At 37.1% G+C, this 17,901-nt stretch overlaps 1 protein-coding gene across 1 annotated transcript in view; it reads right to left on the reverse strand.

The window, feature by feature from the left end:
• Positions 1 to 17,191, reverse strand: part of LOC100892150 — a 28,052-nt gene extending 10,861 nt beyond the window's left edge. Inside the window, exons 1-13 of the mRNA XM_030999979.1 lie at positions 17,028 to 17,191; positions 15,437 to 15,607; positions 14,905 to 15,046; positions 14,110 to 14,291; positions 13,165 to 13,380; positions 12,434 to 12,603; positions 10,738 to 10,847; positions 10,044 to 10,210; positions 5,523 to 5,711; positions 4,718 to 4,859; positions 2,309 to 3,664; positions 1,364 to 1,469; positions 602 to 726 (exon numbers count right to left, since the gene is read on the reverse strand). Of these exons, the coding sequence (XP_030855839.1) occupies positions 602 to 726; positions 1,364 to 1,469; positions 2,309 to 3,664; positions 4,718 to 4,859; positions 5,523 to 5,711; positions 10,044 to 10,210; positions 10,738 to 10,847; positions 12,434 to 12,603; positions 13,165 to 13,380; positions 14,110 to 14,291; positions 14,905 to 15,046; positions 15,437 to 15,559 (3,028 nt within the window). The 5' untranslated portion in view covers positions 15,560 to 15,607; positions 17,028 to 17,191. The remainder of the gene's footprint in view (positions 1 to 601; positions 727 to 1,363; positions 1,470 to 2,308; positions 3,665 to 4,717; positions 4,860 to 5,522; positions 5,712 to 10,043; positions 10,211 to 10,737; positions 10,848 to 12,433; positions 12,604 to 13,164; positions 13,381 to 14,109; positions 14,292 to 14,904; positions 15,047 to 15,436; positions 15,608 to 17,027) is intronic.
• Between the last annotated feature and the right edge of the window lie 710 nt (positions 17,192 to 17,901).

Raw genomic sequence — 17,901 nt, forward strand, 5'->3', positions numbered from 1 at the left:
TAAATTAATATTATCTTTCAAATACCGTTGGAATTTAACTTTTTCATTTGTTTGGCCTGCAAATGGGACATAGTACCTTTAACATCAATTTAATTTTTATATTTTATACAAGCATATATTATCCATGTGTATTTCAAGCTACTTATCGACAAGCTATATTGGTAGATAATGGAATATCACAAGCAAACTTGGATTACCTCTAGAGGCTGGGTTACATGTGTTTGCTCTTTTCATATTCTGTGAAAGAACTGTATCTACAGATGCAAAATGATAGTTTATTAGCTGTGCAGGCAAGAACTTTGACAGGTACAAGAACCCATTGCATAAAACTTACCATTGATGGTAACTTTTCCATCAATGGCAACTACCATGGTAACAGGGCTCAAATGCCAATCAAAATCAATGTTTACGGGGTAGTTACCATTGATGGCAAAGTTACCATCAATGGTAAGTTTTGTGCAATGGGCCGAGATCTTCTTACTTCCATTCCTACATTCAAAGTATTTCTAGAAAGCATATTACATCAGTCATTCTTGAAGCACCGCCATCTTCAGCAAATCGATGGCAGACACTTGCTCATGGCTTGGGCAAAAGAACTTACCCTGTTCATGAACAGGTTGCTTCTTGTAGTAAGATGAAGAAGCCAATCCTTGATCAACAAGTCTTTGGTTTAGACACACCCCTTCTGCCTCTGTGTTGTCTTTCACTTCAAGCCATGTACATTCCCTATACATAATATCAAACAGTGAACCATTGGTTAGCACACTAATAACATTCATATTTTCTACAGAAATTTGAAGCTGGTGTAATTGCCATTCAGGGAGGACATACAGAGAGTTTTTTGCTTTTATGCGTCTGCATAAAAACCCAGAAATAACAATAAAACATTTTATTCATATGCACTGAATACAACAATATACATTTGTATACACTTTTCTTCTTTTTTTACTGACAATCCGATTTAACATGAAGTAATTGACAGTTTTTAAGTGACCACCTGTGAAAAGGACTATGAAATATCCACTTTCAGGCAACCTTGGATTTCATTCAAGAATCTTACAAGCCAATCGTATGTTTGATTATCAAGATATTTATGATTGGAATTCAACATTTCAAACCGTTTTCCCACTGTTTTTTATAACACTACAGTCTACTAGGGAAAATTAACATGGTAAAATTGGTCACTCAAAGATATTTACTTTTTTGAAGCACTTCATGATCATTTTGAAGCGCAATCTTTTAAAAGGGCTTTAATGTTACACCATATCACAGACACTGATAACAGGTAGGGCCATGCATCTCAGATTTGGCATTGTTAAACAATGCCTTTAATAAAGAATTTCAGACCAGTTTGATAACTTACTTCTGTTTTCCTCCCACACGAATCACCTGTCCGGTAAGCAGCTTCTCAAACTCACTCATTCCAACCAGGGAGAGTTTGCACTCCTCTGACCACTCGGCTGATGTACCTGTACAATCAAATCATCCCCCAAATCATCACATACACCTGTCATTATGATAAGTCATGGTAGACAGTTGGGTTCAATAGACTGAAGATATGTTATCTTCTGAAATATTATGATATAAAGTATAATAATTTTGTTAAGGAATCATTTCATCAAAAGTAAGGACACATAAGGGAGGAACCCATATAATCATGTGTGCAACCAGAATATTGTTTTGAACAACTTCAAACTGGACATTTTTAGGCCTGATAATTAAAATGCTGAAAGTGTACTTCCCTGACTCCATTCGGTTTCATCAGTGACTGATGTAAGTAATTTGTCTTAGGAATGGCTTTTTCTGATAAACGGTTACTAGATTTTTTTCTGGTGGACTATTATTCGTATATGCTTCATTTCATAAGAATGTTTAAAGAAAATGATGATTACATATATATATGTAGTATTGCATCTTTGCAGCACTTGATTAGTTTCTACAACCACTCTCTCTCTCTCTCTCTCTCTCTCTCTCTCTCTTTCTTTCTGCCTTTTGTCCCTCTTTCTTTCTCTCATTCACTCTCTAGCTGTCTCTCTCTTCCTATTTTTGCTTGGAGGAAAATACAGTATTGTTAGTGATGTATGAACGCATTTATGATGTGACTCAGCATAATGTTTTTGTTATGTACTGTCTTCTGAAAACTGGAATGGTGTTAACTCATTCTTGTTTAACATTTAACTAAATACCCTTTCGGCTCTCAGCAGGCAAAATCGTGTTTATGCCTATATTTGTACACTGCATGTTACACCAATGGGAAACATATTTCTGTATTATTATGGACAATAAAACTAGAATCTTGAACCGTTACCTTTGTTGTCTTTGCTGGTCTGTTTCGTTCCATCAGTCATTGGAGGCTGAATCCTTGCCAGTCCACACTTGAAAGCTAGAGGAGCAAGGCTACAGAAGTAATTCTCTAGAGGATATAACATGCTTTCTGGAATCCATTCCTCATTACCAAAGTCTACATACTTGACCAGGACATGTCTTCCATCGTCCACTCCCCTCACACCCTTGATGTCCTGCACCACACCTCTGTACCACCTGTTGTCCTCGCCAAACTTGCCACAACAGACGGCTCTGATTGACAGCCATGAGATAGGTGGTCTGTAAACGCCCGCCCTCTCTATGTCTGAGTAGACTGAGTTGAGTTCATCGAGCAGGTAGTCCATCTTTTGGGCCTCTGGTGTGATGAGATGGATGTAGAAATCTAGTGGAGAAACAACGTGAGACATGGCAAACAGGATCTGCTCTCCATCTCGCAGAGTCCTCTGCGGTACATACTTCTGACCGATAACATCCACCTTGGAGATGGCAGGGGACGATTGCGGTTGACCGTCAGTCTTTGGTTTGGCGACTTCTCGATCCGTGCTGTCTGCCTCACTCGCATCTTCAGCGCATGTAAAGAACTGATCCGTTAAGTCTGTGAGATGGTCATTTTCAGCAGAAGAAGCGATGTGCATTGCTGTCTTATTGCTGTGAGCTTTGGCCGTTTCAACAACTAAGGGTTTGTCATTTCCTTTTTTAATGTTCATTTGCTTAGAGCTGGGGATATTGGACTCTCCTTGCGGCTTATTGAGAGTGATGAGACCAGGTCTAGAGGTGTCGCTGAGGTTCTTCTGAGGCACAAATGTTAAACTCCTAGCCGAAGACACACCGCTGGTAGAATTAGGGCTATTGCTCCTTGCACTCTCCGACCCACAGCTAACCTGCTGATCGTGACTATCCTTCTCAATCTCCTGTGTCCCTCCATCCATCACATCATCATGATGTCCAAGGGGAGTTGTCTGTCCTTTTGTCATGACAACCAAGGATGCCTTTCCTGCAGGTGAATCAGTACAGCTGGTCTCGGGTGTCCTGCAAAGACCTGGAACCCTCTTCTCCGTGGTGTACTCACTCTCGTAGACAGGTGTATCGGAGGTACTACTCTCCTTCCTCAGCTCCTCCTTGGCAAGTTGTCTAGCATCTCTGCCCTCTTCATACGGAACATCAGTGTCTTCTGTCGATAGCTGAGGATCATGGTGTCTCTTGGATCTCTTGGTCTTCTTTTTCTTCTTCTTTTTACCACTAGAAGATCCGCTTTCTTTTCTGTCTTGCTGTCCTGCTTCATGTCCCTGATCCTTGCCTTGTTCTTGTGATGGAGTAAGTGTTACAGACTGAGAGACATCTATAGAAAATTAAAGATGGTAAAAACATTATAAACTGTTTTCATTTTTCATTTGCATGACATAATCACCACTTCAATACACCTATATTCAATCAAAACTAACAATATGTTAGGACGGTTATATTTCATTAAGCATGCACCACTACAGATGTCCAAAATTCTTACATTAAACAAATATTACTGTTGTCCTTAACTATACGTTGTCAGCCAGGGAATAAAGATCATCCATGAATTACTTGTCTTCTATTAAGCCAACTGGCTTCTTTCAGTATTTCAAGGCCACATGAAAATTACAGTTGAATTAACCCCAGAGGTGCTATCAAGAGATTTGCATTTCGTGCAAATTAAAAGTACTATTTCCCATTTGCGGGCCAAACAAATGAAAACTTAAATTCCAACGGCATTTGAAAGATAATACTAATTTATCAAAACGAAAGGGCTTGAATATATCTTTAAGTGGGAAAATAACATCCATTAGTTGTTGAATCGACTTTAGTGACTGCAATCCATTTAGTAATAGTCTGATTTTCAGACCATTGTACCGAATGGTCGTACGTTTATGCTGCGCAAAGATTCAATTAGTTTAATTTTGGCCATCACACGAAGTGGGTTATTGATGTACACAAATGCTCATATATCATTTTCAGCTCATTTTCTGTATCTAACATTACCAAAGGAAAAAAAAAGTCATTCAGTCACTCAATAGAGTCTGACAGTGAATCCATAAAGGTAAACGGGTTTCCTTGCATAATTTGAATATTAGGACGCTGCTAATGTTTAAATTTCACATATAGGACATACGTGACATATTACTAATTCCAGCATGTTCTACAGAATTTGGTGTTGGTTGCAAATGGGACATAGTACCTTTACTGGAACCCCCATGTTTTCCATTTATGATATACACATGTTTGTAGTAAAGAAAGATGACGTTTATTACCAAGTCATCATTCTACAATGGCTTATTATTATTTGCAAACATCTTATTGTACCAATTATCATATTTTCTAATTTGCATCTGAGTAGTTTGTACAAACTCTTTCTTCATCTTACCTGTGGCAGCAGCAACGTTTGGTGATTGGCAGACATCACTGTCTGTGGTGTGTGTAGTCTGGGAGTAGTAAGAATCTGTGGTGGAACATTGATCGTCTGGTAAGGCACGCTTCTTACTAACCATCAACTTGCTAACATCCACCTGGTAAGAAAACATAAAGTTTAATTTTTTTTTCAAGTTCAAGTAAAATTTTATATAATTTCAGATGCAAATCATTATACATGGAATCAAGGGTACCACAAAAGACCACAAGGGTCTTGTCGGAAAAGTTGAAAGTGCTCAAAAGCAGGAGGAGAGTATGATATATTTAAACATTTAGTTACCAAACAATAACAATAAACATCATAAAAACATTAACAAATTTTATTTAAAGTAAAAAGAGAAAGACCAGACAAACCTAAACAAAGTTTTGAAAATAAACAAGATAATTTTTAGACTAAAATTCAGAAAATAGGAGGAATTCCTAAAATTTTCTCATAAAATTATTATAAAAAACAATTGATGTGTTTTCATTTTAGTAGAGAATTCCATATAGCTGGTGCTTTGTGTCTGAAAATGAAAAGAAATCTGAAAGAAATAGGGCACATCTGAGAGTCAAGAATACCATACATGCCCTAACCATATATTAACAGGTATAGTTCTACACTACAACTCTGATGTATTTCAAAGATTTGCTGTTTTTCATGTTTTCACAAGCGAATCTAAAGAAGAATGAATACTAGAAGATGAAAACTAGTCATAGAGGCCTCTGCTCAGTCGAGCAGCTAACAAAAAATAAAACATTGTGACAAAGCGATTCCTTACTAGTCCAGTTTCCTTCTCGTTGATGTAGTGATCAAACAGTAAGTCCACTGCCGGTAGATCAAAGCTGCTGGTACTACTGCCTGGCTGACGAACCACTATGGCAGTCAGTTTACGTCCAAACGTCATTTGGGTGAAGAATTCTGTTTCATCGGTAGTCCAGTGGCTAACCCCCTTCCCTGTTGGCTTGACCTGAATGAAAAAAATCAAATCAATTTTTTTTTTAGATGGTGACTCCACCAGCAAACACAGCATTAAGTTGAGTGAGATTTAGATACATGTACATACCTTCTTGAAAATAGTCATGAATATGCAGTATGCTTTAGGTAAGAAATTGAATCAACAACACCTGTATTTAAAGATAAAGTTGAGTTCTGGTCATGCGATTGCATTGTGAAAGAAACGGTGTGGAATCAATCAGAAAAATATGATCATGTAGCACATAAGTATTGGTGTGTACCGCAAGGTTCTGAAATCATCAAAATGATAAGAAATTTGGCCTAGTCTTGGTAAAAGTAACAAGCACTGTACACAGAAAGATGTATATGGGACTACACAAACATGTGGCATAAAATTCGGGCCTCCTAAGCTGTCACTTGTCATATTTAGAATATGAAGGCATTAGAAGAGCCATGCTTTTCAGGTAACATTTTTTCTCTGATGTTCTTCCACACTTGCATAATAACAATGATAATGCTCACAAATTATTTTTCACCTCTCCCCAGAACTCAACCTTCTCTTTAAACAAACGATGCACACATTCGATGACTTTGTATTGAGAAAATTCTGTATGTATTCTGAATATTAGGGAGATGACCTGATTATTATTTTAAGTAAATAATCTAAGGTTTTCAATAATCTGAATTTGAAAAAAGCACATAAGTTGTAAGATATATTTGCTGATATAATTTTAAAATATCAAGCTGCAAGGTACAAGAAAACATACACAAAATGGAATTATAATGTAAGGAAGCCTGAGTAGGCCCTAACATTTTTAATAAATGGCAAAAAGAAGAAAGAAGAAATGGGAAAGAGGGACATGATTTATGTAGCCCATAAATCAAAGTCAGAATATGAAGGGGAAAACATATTTCTGACTACCAATCACATCTTAATAAGGAATGTTGCTTTACTTGTAGTATATTGAAAGTATTGAAATATTGGCAAAATTGTTCCTGCTTTCCCTCTCAATAAAGAAAAAAAATAAGGATAATAAAGGTTTGAGCTTTGAGAAAATGAAAATCGAAGGAACACAACAAAGAACACAATAAATCAAATCACAGAACCTTCAAACTTGATGCAGCAACATTTTGAGGCAGTTACAGAAACACAATTAAGCATGCTAGAACAAATGTTAAGTACATTGTAGCTGGAAAAAACTGACTTGTAAAATGTTGATGTTAGTAACACAGGTTTGGTCCACTGGAAAATGACCTTCACTATCTGTCTCGCTTTGCAAGTTGTGCACCTATGAGCTAGACCAAGGGCTATCCAAGATATGTCCATGCTAATTGCATAATAAAGCTCAACTTTTATGTCAAGCAACACATTAATTATGGTTTCTCCTCAAATATTTGACTCATTATCAATACAAAGAAATAATGTCATTGCTGTTTTAAATTACCAGTATAATTATATGTTATCTAAAATTCATGGTGACTATATCATAAATGAGCTTTTGCACATTGGCTTCGCAATACTTATTGACAGGAAAAACCTGGGCTGATGCTTGGTGATCTAATGTAGTCTTACCTGTTTCAAAAATCTAAGCCTCATTCATCTAAATAGGGGTTTTATAGGAATGATTAATAGTTGAATGAAATTCATATGAAATTACAAATCTCATTTGTCCTGAATGCTGTTTTGTTAAAGCTACTTGGTTTTCAAAAGGCTGTCATGCATTTAAAATTATTGAACACTGTGAAACCCATAAATTAATGTCTGTATATGAACACATGAACCATATTAACTGGTGACCGAGAGCTAACATCTTAAAAGGTTATTCAACAGCAGATATCAATATTAATAGGCTGTTTCCAAGTCAAGTTGCTATGGTATGTTAGCTTCATGCTGTTATTCACACAGCCATAAAAGAAAAACAAGTCAACGAAAAGCGTAGCATCCCCTCACAGGGTAAAAATGGCCTATATACATCAGAACAAGTTACCTCCATTGGACTATACTATTATATTACTAGGCAAGGAAGTTAACCACATTTTCACATATATAATTAGGTGTTTTTGCATATTTAATGAGCTATGACCTTTCAACTTTGACCTACATACTCGGAAATTGATTTAAGTCTGTGTTTTGATACCATGTACCTTCATATCAAATTTCATTAAAATTCGTCAAATATTACTCAAGTTATCGAATGGAAACCAGATTCGCATATTTAATGAGCTATGACCTATGATCTACATACACTATGATAATGACGGACAAAGAAAGCGGACAAAATATACAGTTCCTCATTCAACCCTCAACAATTGCTGTGGTAGACAAAGGAACATCCCTTCACTGCTATTATGTAAAAATGTGTAGAACAGGTGTCACATACATATTCACCTGTTCTACACATTTTTACATAATTTTTACACATTTTTACATAATAGCAGTGAAGGGATGTTCCTTTGTCTACCACAGCAATTGTTGAGGGTAGAATGAGGAACTGTATATTTTGTCCGCTTCTTTGTCCATCAAGTTATTGAATGGAAATCACATTCGCATATTTAATGAGCTATGACCTTTGACCTACATACTCTGAAATCGAACTTAGGCTGTGTTTTGATACCATGAACCTTCATATCAAATTTCATTAAAATTTGTCAATCGTTACTGAAGTTATCAATTTGTAACGGACGCACGCACGGACGGTAGCGTTTCTATATCCCCTCCGACTTCGTCGACGAGGGGATAATTAAAGTAAATGAAGGAAATACAAAGGTAGAATATATGATGAGAAAGTAGGAGGGGGAGAGTTAACATCTACATTATTAGTTTCTAACATAAATTAATTTGCTCATTTCCTTGAAAAGTAGATTCTTAATTTATCTCGGATGTCAAAGAATAATGGCACTGTGGTAGGTGAGCAGATTGAGGACCTAGATGTTTCAAGTCTCATCTATTAAAGAGACTAGGCTTAACGTTAAAACTTTAGAGAATCTTAACTTTGACTGTAAGAACCTCAAATCTATTATTTTCATTTCACCCTTCCATGCCAATCCATAGTTGAACCAAATTTGGTCAGAATTGTTTTAATGTTTATCAGGTTACCATGGTGAAAGAAGACTATTGCAACAGAAGTAGAGACATATTTTATTCCCATAATGAAAATGGGTATTTTGCAACCAGGGCAAAATATATAGAAGTAAATCCTGAAACAAAACATATTAAAATTCACTGTTCTCAAAATGTCAGCAAAACTTAGTTTTACTTCCAAAGTCCTATAAAAAGGAATGTGATTCATCATTACAAATTTACAAGATAAAGAAAGAAAATGGGGCAATATAAGCCAAGTGCTGATAGTAAAATGCTCCAAAATAAACATGAAATCCTAGTAACGTGCGTACGCTAAAGTGAAACATGTCCAATCGTAGCATGAAACACCCCCCCCCCCCCCCCCCCCCCCCGTTTTTTTCTTCCAGGAACCATTTCCAGTGGACCAAAGAACATGTATAGCAAAATACCTACGCTTTCATTGCTCAAGAAGATTATTTTGCCCGCATCACTTGCAAGAAGCGATTTTATATTGGTGTTCATTAACGCCAGCTGGAAGACACCTTCCGTTCTCGAAACAATTTTCTGGTGAAATCAAATCAATGGATCTGAACATTATTACACCATATCAAGGTCACTTTCTCACGGGTGATAGTGAGCACTAAGGTTTTTTTTTCCCAGACCACCGTCCCCTTGTGTAAAAAAAATTTAAAAAGGATCCAGGGAAAAAAAAATGGCATCTAAGAACATTCCCTCCTTTTAGAGTAAGAAAATTGGCGAAAATTGGGAAAAATAAGGGAAAATAAGGGGAAAATCAGGAAAATCAGGAAAATCAGGGTAAAATCAGGGTAAAATCAGGAAAAAAAATTAAATTGTGAAACCAATTTAAATCAGGTAATTATCAGACCTGCTTTTTATGCCATCGCCCATTATCCACAAAAAATGCACACTATGTAATTTACAAGGTAACTGCAATATTGCTTTCTATGTCGGACACAAGAAATATCAATTGGACTGAAAGACAACACACCTCTGACTCAAAAGGTAAGCCACAGCTAGTAGGTTAATAGTTGTTTTTTTCAATTTAAATTTCTAAGGAAGGGGGCAGGGGGCGGTAGAGGTACATGTATAAAGACACAGAGCATTATTAAAAATTGTATAGGTTTATGGAATATATAGATAAATGAAATAAGGGGTCATTACTCATTAGTGATCTGTAGCAAATAATAAAAATTCCAGCTTTTTCCAGATGGCTTCTAAAACGCATAATGCATAAGTGAATATTAAGCGATAACATAATCTTACTCTAGCTAGCTTGCAGCACACTGCCTGAGCGGAGTCACTCATGAAGCGAGGATGAAGCGGACGGAGACGGGAGTCTGGGATGCGCTCCCTGTTACCGTAATCAATGTAAATCACATCTACATGTACACCAACTCCTTCCAAGACTGAAGTAGGACTTAGGTGTATGGCTAGAGAGGAAAAAATCAAGAAGAATATTATCTCTTCCAGAAGAATCATGCAATGTTCTAAAGCATCATTCATACATGATGGTGTAAACTGTGGCAGATATTTTTTGATGGAGGTGAAAAAAGTAATTGTGTACAACAAAGGCAGCAAAGCACACATTTTATCTGTGTTCTAAGCTCTATGTGAAGCACACTACACTCAAGTAATATCAACATGTTTTTTTTTAGAGGCAACATGTGTGAATGAAGCTCTTTTGTTTGTGCTGAAGAAGATCTATAAACTTATTACCTATTCCCTTAATTATTTAACACATGTTAATCCAGATTTTTAAACATACAAGGGGGGGGGGGGGGTTAAAATTACTACCTTTTTAGAAAATCATGATAACGAGCAAAATACCACAACCACTTAAAGTTGTCAATTCATCATGAATGTACTTTCTTTATCCTACTCATATACGTATGGTGTAAGGAGTATGGAGAAGGGAGGATTGAGATTAAGATGAAGAGAATCTATCTATCTTACAAACCTATGATACGTGCTCGATACCAGCAGTCGTCGTTTGTGAAGCAAGCACAGCAGTACATCCCAACCTTAGGTTGAAGGGGAGGCAGCTTCACGACACTACTGTAATATTTCCTGAAAGATGAGCGTTTAAAATCAGATATTCAATTCATTTATCAAGTTCTATATCCATATTTCTTTAATCTTAAGTATGTTGAATATTAATTTTAATTATTTGTATGCGCCTTGAGCATCTCTAGAGATGGATATGTTGCGCTTTATAAATATTGTTATTATTATTATTATTATTGGGCAAATGGGTAAACAAAATCTTTCTTTATAAGAGTTGCAGAGATGCCAACTTTTGGAAATCAGAAATAGGGAGGATTTGTAATCGACACCAATTAATGTGCGCGTAGCGCACATCTCGAGCGCGTAGCGCCCGACACATGCGGCCGGGGTCCAGGGCCCGCCTTAGGGCCCTGGAAGCTCTGGGGTTCTAGATGCTCTCTGGTGCAATCTGAGCCTTATTTTGGAGCATTTTACATGTGTATTTAGTTAAATAATTCCCCCTTTTTTTTTAAATAACATAAAAATTGTACAAAATGCATGATGAATTACTTTCAGACTTCCGATTACACAGGTACTTGATACTGTATTCGGTCTTATACTTCCGAGACCATTTCCTGGTCTTATTTTGCTGATTTTCCGCCATTTGGATTCTGTGGCAATATCCACGCATTGGTTACGGCGATCCATATGCTGAAACAATCTTTCGCTACTCTTAATTTGTCTTTTAACATAGTGGAATTATTACATGCTTAAGTTAGCAGATGATATTTCTCTTTCAATTCACAGATATATATACTGATAAGCGCCCTCCAAAAAAAATCATAATAAAAAAAAAAAAAAAAAAAAAAAAAAAAAAAAAAAAAAAAAAAAAAAAAAAAAAAAAAATCATTTTTTTTTTTTTTTTTTTTTTTAATAAATCGGGAGGATAAGGATGGTGATCGTAAGGTCGGGAGTTGGGGTGAATTATCGGGAGCCTCCCGATAAAATCGGGAGGGTTGGCATCTCTGGAGTTGCTTAGCTTAAAATAATCTCATTTAACTTGCCTTATTTTGACATTCTGAAATGAATTGGTGTACAATTTAACCATAAGAAAAGAATTGAAAATGTTTAAAGGTAATACATAGTTTTGGTAATATTTCAACAGGATTGGATTATGAAATATAAAATTTGCATTACCATTGTGAAACCTAGTGTTAGAATAAGCAATTTCGTACAAAGTGGGCTCTAAAAACTCTAAGGCTTTCGAGAAATTGAAATATCAAAATTTATCGGTGCTCCTGATAAATTTTAAATAGCTGGTACCATGAAAATCTCAGAATGTGCAGTTCTGATCGTTAATTTTCGAGAAACATTCTTTAGAAGCTTAAGTATTATCAATTTTGAGAGGGAGCTATACAAAAAAAGTTTATTATTCACAATTTCATCACTTGAGAATGGATTTCAACAGCGACAAAGATCATTGAAATTGAATATTGTTGGATCGCATATGCTTCCAAAATGTTTATTTGAACCAAATTCATGACCCCACACCAAAACTTTGTATTACACCTTTACAGTACCAGTAATAAGCAATTGAAATATGAGTGAAATTGAACGCCGAGTAACAACTATGAGCAAAACTGGGTTCCGATGAAATCTTGACATCTCACCTGATCTCTTCCATCAGAGCTTCAATCCTAGATTGTGTTGGTTGAATCCAGAAGATAGAGGGCGACACCACTTCACTAACCACCACCTCAACCCTCATACCAACCGGGAGATCTACAGGAACTATCTCTTTAGGAACGGATGGCAGCAGTCCCGATGGCACCGTCTTCTCCTACAAATTGACCACAGAAACAAATGGATGCTTATTTATCATCATGTGGGGGGCATTTCACAAAACTTGTCTTCAGTGACAAATGACAGTTTTTGTTATAAGCTACTGAAATCCTTGCTCCTGATTGGTTATCAACAGATTTGTCACTGATTTTTGTCATTTGTCATTGAAAAAAGGCCTTGTGAAATGGGTCCCAGAAGAAGAAATAGAATGCACCATAATACCATCTAAAGCTAAGATAACTATTAAAGCATCAACCCTCTCACTACAAATTGCAATTTCAAGGATTAAGAAGTGATGATTTATGGGAATTTCAGAAGATTTGTATGTGAAGTACTCACACATACTTTGACCATACTGGTAAAATATCAATCTCAAAAGACTTATAAGCATATCTCTCCACAGTAAAAGTAAGCACATATAAACTACTCATCCTAAAACTAAGGAATACTGAAAACTATCAATTACATAAAAGCATATTCACCATTCAGAATAAATCCTGAATCTATAAAAGTACCCCCTCTTGTCCTCCTGAAAATATATACATTCATCAATAGTTACCTGTGTAGCTTCAAGTGGCTTTGTTGCTATGCCCGGCAAGCTTGCTGGATCACCCGATGAAGCCGAAGGTGGAGATATGTATTTACTCTTATCCACAGATTCACTACTCACTGATGACGAGTTAGACTTGTGGTTCGGTGAAACAGACGGCTGGGAGCTGGAAGACGGCAGCATAGAGGAGCTTCCATGTGTCTCTGTTGTATCAATGCTATTGGTCTGAAAGAATAACACATTGGTTGATTTAATAAAGTTCTTTGCTTGACATCCATCAATCAATTCAAATACATATGAGCGTGTGAGACAAGTATTTCTTTCTTCTCCTTCAATTTCACAAAAATGGTTTTAAAAATAAACATACAATATGGGTGCAAGTGATACATTTTTAAGTTTGATAGCCTTAGGATGTTATATACAAATATTTCTTTGTTCAATTACCAAAGTTTATAAACATGATTCTAATAATAATCTACAAAATATTCAACATTTTTGACTTAATTGATATGAGAAAAGACTTTCCAAATTATTCAGTCAGATAAATGGAGCATTTTTTTTGGAATAGATGCCCTAAAAATCATCATGGTTTGTGTAAAGCTGGTATTGAACTGATTGGTAAAACTTGGATACAGAATCTGCAATGTGCCTGTGTTAAGTTACGTAGGGTTCAAATGAATCAAAATCCCTGTCGCAGCACAATGTCCTTTGGCAAGACATTAATCTACATTTGCCACAATCTACCCAAGTGAGGTGAGGCTTTAATGGCAGCAGTACATAATACACATCATTTTGTTTGGGCATTAGTAAAATTACCCACACTCTGTACCTTCAAAACAGTCCAAACACCCTCGGCTATCACCTATCGTGTTAGAACGTTCCAAAGGTACCTCGTGTGGGTAATTCTTACTAATGCCCTCACTGCTGTGCATTATCATTACTATTATTACTCACCTGGTTATTAGTGCTCGACTCACAGGCTTCATTCTCTGTGCCTGGAGTGACAAGGGGAGCTGGAGCCAAAGCCGGAGACTGCTCAATCTCTGTGGTAGAATCATCAGTCCTGTCTTCCACAGTGGGTGTATCACAGGCCTCAGGTGTCTCTTCATCAGATGCGCAATCGGTAGAACTCTCATCTAATAAAGTCATTCCAACAAAAACAACAAAATTTACCTGTCTGCACTAGTTTGGCCAGGGGGGATTAGACCTCCCTGCATGGTCACTGACAGGTGGTTATCTCATCAAATCAGCTCTCACTTAACATAAGAAAAAGGGGATCATGGGGTACCAACAGGTACCGCTTGTTTGCTTATAGAGGGCGCAAGTAGCTACAAGTAGTGCTGTCCCGCCTAAGAAGCATGTGGTAGCAAGGACAGCAGTCCATAATGAAGGATACATCTATGATTTTATCAAGTGCAAAGTGGTTCAATATTTTCTTCAGATCAAGTTTCTGTTGACTGAAATTGTCCCTCCTGATCCTAGTTTTGATTCATTTTCATCGATTTCAGAAAAGAATCTTAAAGTCTCACTTTGGCACGAATATTTGGCAACTACAGTATCATATTTGCAAGTGTCTGTTAGTACAGAACGTTAAGGGGAATTTCAATGATATAGAAATTTTGTCCTACAATCTGAACCAGTAATGTTGCAGTATGCTTCAAGTAGTTTTCCCAAAACTATTGCTGGTTCGTGACTAAACAAAAAGAAAGAACATCTTAGAATTGAATATCCTACATTGTAAGTCTATACCTGATTCAAAGTTGGGCAGAGATGCTTTGATCATCATGAGAGCCGTTAGACTTTTATCCATCTTGATACTGACAGTAGGAAAAGCCTTGAGGAACTTCTTCTTGTCCGTCTCCTTCAGCAGTTCCTTCAACTGCCCCATTGTCTATGCCAAGAAGAGAGAAGTGAAAATCTTGGAGCATTAAGAAATTGAATGCTATGGTAACACGAGCATAGACTTCATATCCCAATATGCACGTGAAAGTTCTTTACAGGTTCTTCCTATAATGGGTACATGTGTATTCCCCATTTTGTACCCAGTGAAGTCATTCATGAATTCAACAATATCTTGGAACCCTACAAATACTGATTGCTTTTTACTCTACATTTATATTTGGAAGTCAATGAATACCTCTAGCTCTTTACCTTATAACTGATAATTCTGCCAAAAGAATTTCAGGAGCATAGGCAGATGATATTCTGAATTTGATTTTTTGTTAAAGTGCTGTCAGGTAAAAGTTTCAAACAAGATTTTGGGTGCATATTGTAATCTTACCTCTTCAGAAATATATCTCACATGCTGTATTATTTCTCGTTCATTGAATTCAAGTTCAGCTTTTCTCTGCTCGAGAATCTTTTTCATCTCCGGCAGAATGTGTTTTTTCCTTGATGACGACATGATGGCTATCAGGTCAGGGCTTATCTTGTATCATCATAAAAGCTCCCTCTGTTGTTATAAAAAAAAGTTAATAAGAATGAAACGAAATGAAATGAATCATGATCTATAATGAATTATTACCTAGTCTACATGTGCATGACTACATGTATATGAGGTAATTTTACCATGCAATTAAAATACCTATTTTGCAAAGTTTCTGGTTTCTCCACTGACTTTGTGTACACAAAATGCTGTAAATATATATTGAGCACAATATTGGCCCCTTTTAACATCTGGGACCTTTCTTTCAAGCATCTGAATTGCCACAGCACGGTAGCAACTAGGGTATACCGGTAGTAACCATACCGTACCCGAATTCCTGATCCACAAAAATAGGTAAGAAATTATCATTTAGGAGATAGTCTAGTCTAGTTGGCTTACATCGAAAGGGTGCGGTACCGTGCGGCGCGGTGAGGTGAGTTCAATGCACCCATTCGAGAAAAGCCGTCTTAACACACTCTTTCGGGATAAGCGGGGGGTCTTTTTTCGAAAGGGTGCGTTTTTATCCCGAAAGGGTGTGTCGACTAGTCTTTCACATCAGTCGTTTAAAATTGTTTAAGGAATAGAAATGTTGTTTTATAAATTGAAATAATCAAAATTGAACTACTTTTTACGTAGTCTTGCAGATCAGGCGAAAATGGGCACCGATCAGATTTTAAAGGGGTATTTATCGGAGGTGAAGGAGGCCGAGGTAGGCCTACTTATCTGAAGTGAAAAGGAGTAACGCCTCCGTCGCCTCGAAACCTGAAAAGGGTCATTTACCAGAGAAGGGGCACTTATGAGAAGGGGATCAAGGGGCTCTGTTTTTAATGGGTGCGTTGAACTCACCACACCGCGCCACAACGCTTGCTTTCGATGTAAGCCAGTCTAGTTAATGTTCAAAATCAAAGTTATTTTGGGTCAATACTGGTAATACTGGAAGAAGAAGAGCAGGTAAATTGGCTATGATATTATTTCGGTGTCAATTTCATGGCAAATTCTCTGCTCCTCTAATATTAAACACAACTTAGGGTCTACTCATGTCACTCAGTAGTAGAAATAGAATGACAAGAGTCGAGTCTATAAAAAAAACCACACACCAAATTAACATGATCTCTAATTAACATCAGCTACATCTTTTGATGAGTTTGACAGATCAACTTTAAGATAAACAATGAACGTCAGAAATATTACCCTAGCAAGTTTGGACATTTGTATAAACATCGTCACACTGACTTAGGCTACTGAATAGTGAATTAGATCAAGGCCTAAATAAATTTAAATAAATGTCCAGTGTTCACTCTCTAAAATCTACTCCTCTACTCTAGTCTCCTCTCACACACAATCGAGATTCTTGGTTAGATATTTATCTCTTTTCCTTAATACATAGTTTAGTCTTCGGTGCTTAACTTGCCATAGTCATAGAGTTCTAGTAATCTAGTATATTTACTTTGATATCAACGTAGATCTATGTACTTCAGCTCCAGTACCCGGGTGCACGATGCGGGATCGTACTCGTACTCGTGTATCACGCCAGCCGGGCCGGGTGGCTGCGCTTGCAGTACTTGATGGTCGGTGGCCGTGCAGGGAGCTGAGCTAGCTAGCCTGCTCGAGGTACGGTATCCTCGACACTTTCATCAGGTGTAAAAAGAAATAGCGAGGCTCTAATTACTCAGTTTTTTTTATAATAATTATTATTATTATTTATTCATATTGACTGATTAATTCATTCATTTCATTTTCACTTTTGCACACCAGCCAGTCAAAAATCATAAAACACCATTTTGGGCTCCAACTTGGGATGTGCAAGCAACTCAGCTGCTGACCAAGCCAAAGCCCATACAATAACAATTTGAAGATAGACCCTATTATGCCTTTTCTGCGGGGCAGTGAGCACTTTTTTGGGGGGGAGGGGGGCCTCGAAAATTTGAAAATTTGCACCCCCCTCCCCTTTGAGCGCCAGGGGGGGGGGGCATCTCCCCAAAAAGGTAAAATTAATGTGTTTTTACATAATATTTTTTCCTGGGGGGGGGGGGGGCCGGGCCCCCGGCCCCCCTGGATCCGCCACTGGTTCTTCGATCTCCTCCATCATCTTCAACATCATCATCATCTTTTCCTCTTGCTTCCTCTCATGTTCCTTCCTTATTCTATTCCTACTTCTTCCTCAACTTTTTTCCTTAATTTTTCTTCTTCATCGTTGAAACAATCTATAAAATATTTGAAAAAAGCATAGATTATCACAGCTATAGACGTATTTATAAGCCTATATGCACCGAAAATCTCTCTCTCTCTCTCTCTCTCTCTCTCTCTCTCTCTCTCTCTCT

This window comes from Strongylocentrotus purpuratus, unplaced genomic scaffold (assembly GCF_000002235.5).
Source record: "Strongylocentrotus purpuratus isolate Spur 01 unplaced genomic scaffold, Spur_5.0 spur5_scaffold_6, whole genome shotgun sequence".
In the NCBI taxonomy this organism is placed as follows: Eukaryota; Metazoa; Echinodermata; class Echinoidea; order Camarodonta; family Strongylocentrotidae; genus Strongylocentrotus; species Strongylocentrotus purpuratus.